The sequence below is a fragment of the Thalia democratica genome, chromosome 2, assembly GCF_965202585.1.
Source record: "Thalia democratica chromosome 2, ktThaDemo2.hap1.1, whole genome shotgun sequence".
Taxonomy (NCBI): Eukaryota; Metazoa; Chordata; class Thaliacea; order Salpida; family Salpidae; genus Thalia; species Thalia democratica.
In genome coordinates, this window is record NC_139166.1 from 96,847,881 (window position 1) to 96,851,204 (window position 3,324).

Below are 3,324 nucleotides of genomic sequence, written 5' to 3' on the forward strand. Positions count from 1 at the left end.
TTGACCAATTTTTTTTCAGGAATTCAAGAAGATTTATGATTTTTGATTTTTTCTGATTGTTGTATTAAAAAAAAAAATTATAATTTGAAAACGGTAAAGTAAATTTATAATATTTTCATAAAATTTTAAAGGTATATCTGTTTTAGCATAAATAATTCTATAAAGCTAAATATTTATTCAAACTAAGGTTAATTATAAACTCAGTGGATTTTGGTCCACAGTTCTCTGTGGTTCAAAAATTTCTAGTCGTAAGAAATGTTATTATTATTGTACAATTTTAGACTCAGCCAACAAATCCTAAGCCGTTTAAATAGAGGACAAAAAAAGAAAATAAAAGAAAACAAATATAAAATACAAGTAACTTACAAACGAATATGTCTTGTTTGTTCAATAATATAGATCACAAAAATATACATAGTAATTTATAAAAATATTAGTCTTAATTACCATGTTCAAACTATTTAAATAGACTCTTACTACTTTTTTGCTTTTTCTGTTGTATATTAATCATGTTGTTTTACTACATAAACTTATAACTGTTTAGTACTTTTTAGAGTGCATTAGTGAGTGTAAAAATTTTGCAAAAATTCAACCCTTGCAAAAGTCTTTTTGTACAAAAGTCATCGAAAGTGCGAAATTGACTCGTTGCAAAGTGATCCTTCGTGCATGTTTGAAACCTACCCATTTTGAGCAATGTGTGTAGTATAAAAAAGAACTGCAATTAAAAAGTGTATTTAAAAAATATATGTTACTTTTATAAATAGATGGAAAATTTTAAAATCAAAGTTACAGTCTCGGTTCAAGTTTAAAATAGTTTAAACCTTTAAATAGTGTAAAAAGGCTTTTTGAAGAACTTGAAATTGATAAATATTGATTAAATTATAACTTTTAAGTTTAACTTACAAACATTAAAATAATATATGATGCAGTTTTTAAAATAGGTTTAGTTGTAATACAATATTAATTCTATGTTCTGATAATATTAGCATCTACTTTCGTTATATTTTTTATGCAAATGCATCAGTATTAAAAATTTACATGTACGTTCAAACTATGTAATTGCAAATAAAATATGGAGTTCATTGCAACTGTAAACTATAGAATAATTTTAAGAAATTGATAAAATCATCTTGTTAAAGTTATTCACTGTTAAAAAAAAAGCAATTCAATAACATCTGTAAAAAAAATCATTTTTATTCAAAAGAGTTAGAAATAAAAAACTAAAGGCTTTGATTGATTTAGATAAATTTTTTATAACTAAAGTTTTTAATATCAAAAATTTATATAAAAATAAATATTATCTTGCAACTTACTAAAAAACTTTTAAAGTTTTAATATCTCAGTTGTAGTTAAGTGGTCGCACACAAACTAAAGAGTTTGTTAAGTATTTACAAAATCTGATATAACTATATAGATTTTTTTTAAATTTTATTAGTACATATAAACTTTTTAGCGGACAATTAAAATTATGGTAAAAAGAATTAAAAGTTTGTTTACTTGTTAATAAGTCATTTATAGCAGTGCTTCTGAAATGGGGTTCCGCGGAACCCTAAGGTCCGCGACGCCTCTCAAGGGTTCCGCAAAGCCTTTCGAAATTTAAGACATAAATTTGAAAAAAAAAAACATAAATCATAAAACTTCAAAAAAATGGAACACATAAAAGTTGTCATAAACCTATTTTATGCTAGGCAACTAGACGAGTCTACTGAAGTAAGCGGCAAAGCCTTGTTACTCGTTTTTGTTAAATAATGTGGGCAGGAAGGATTTAACGAGGATATATTATTCTGTGGAGAATTACCCACAAAAGCAACTTCTGTTGAAGTAATGAAATGTGTCGAAAATCATTTCATCAGCAAGGGTTTAGAGTTGAATAAATGTGTCGGCATTTGCACTGACGGTGCAGCGTCTATGACTGGGTCCAAAAATGGTATAGTGAGGAAAATGAAGGATAAAGCAGTTGAAGCTAGATGGATACATTGTTTTTTACATAGAGAAAATTTGGCAACAAAACATCTTCCTTCTTGTTTACAAGAAGTTCTCTCAGCGTCGATTAAAACTGTTAATTTTATAAAGAAAAGTGACACAAAGGCCAGATGATTCAAAGAACTTTGTGAAAGTTTAGATGCTGACCGTCTGCGACTTCTTTATCACAACGAAGTTTGCTGGCTGTCGAAGGGGCGAACACTGGTTCATGTCGTTGAATTAAAGAAACAGGTGTTCACCTTTCTTAAAGATGAAGGCTCAGAATTAGTGAAGTTATTTGAAGATGATGTTTTTTACGGCCAGACTAGCTTATCTCACCGATATTATCGAAGAATTGAACGCTTTGAACTTAAGCATGCAAGGTAAGCAAAATTCCATTTTTGTCATGACAGACAAGATTGAGGCGTTTAAAAATGGAATTAACTTTTGGAAGAAAAAGGTTGGCAATGGTAGTTTTGCGATGTTTCACCGGTTTGATGAGGCCCATGAAAAATGCATAGAATTCAACTTCTCTGACGAAATATACCACCACCTTGATCTTTTGTCTATAAAATTTAAACAATATTTTCCTGAAGATGTTTGCATCGGAAATTTATGGATTTTGATTCCTTTTATGTGTGATATTGCTTCAGAAGAAGTGAATCTTCCTACAGATACAGAAAACGGATTGCTGCAACTATCTTAAGATAGTAATTTAAAATTGAGTTTCAAAGGAAAGGAGCTTTTAGGTTTTTGGATATGTGCAATTTCAGAGTACCCCGTCTTAGCAAAGCGTGCAGTAAAATTTCTTTACCATTCACCACCACTTATCTTTGCGAGTCCAGCTTTTCGCATGTAACAAACATTAAAACGAAGCAAAGGGACTGTATGCTGACTCCAACCTTATCTGCCTGTCTCCGTCACAGTTTATCCAAAATCCAGCCGTGCATTGACATGCTTGTTGCTAAGAGACAAGTTCAAGTTTTCGCACTAAATGTTTTTTTATTTATTTTTCGTTAGGCATCTTACCCGTTTTTTAAAGTAATCTGTGAATTCGATTAGGTTCATGTTCATTTCGTTATTGTTTGTAGCTCTAATTTTGTTTTTATTATGCAAGGAAATATTTTTATGACGTTGAGATTAATCATGTTTGTTTTAGTTTATTTATTATAGAATCATAAAAAACATATTGCCTCTGGCGCACTTTGAGTTTGACTCGACTTAATACTATTACAATCGGTATGATTTTTAACAATGATATAGTTTTGCAAAAAATTTCGTTTTTCACTGAAATTCTTTTGTTTTTGCAGGAAATATTATATTAAACATTTTATGTATTATTACTTATATTTCAACTCAAAA

General features: G+C 29.2%; 1 protein-coding gene across 1 annotated transcript; it reads left to right on the plus strand.

Moving 5' to 3' along the window:
* The first annotated feature begins 1,647 nt into the window (after window positions 1-1,647).
* LOC145829139 (SCAN domain-containing protein 3-like) lies at window positions 1,648-2,097 on the plus strand. The gene is made up of 2 exons (XM_082936868.1): window positions 1,648-1,710; window positions 1,759-2,097. Exons 1-2 carry the CDS (start codon window positions 1,648-1,650, stop codon window positions 2,095-2,097), a joined length of 402 nt encoding a protein of 133 aa, XP_082792994.1.
* Window positions 2,098-3,324: the final 1,227 nt, after the last annotated feature.

What these genes read in the sequence shown, in the direction of transcription:
- LOC145829139 (XM_082936868.1), top strand. Translation starts at nt 1,648, where the DNA reads ATGGAACACATAAAAGTTGTCATAAACCTATTTTATGCTAGGCAACTA. An exon ending in AACTAGACGAGTCTACTGAA is followed by an intron (nt 1,711 to 1,758) that starts GTAAGCGGCAAA and finishes TAATGTGGGCAG; the next exon opens with GAAGGATTTAACGAGGATAT.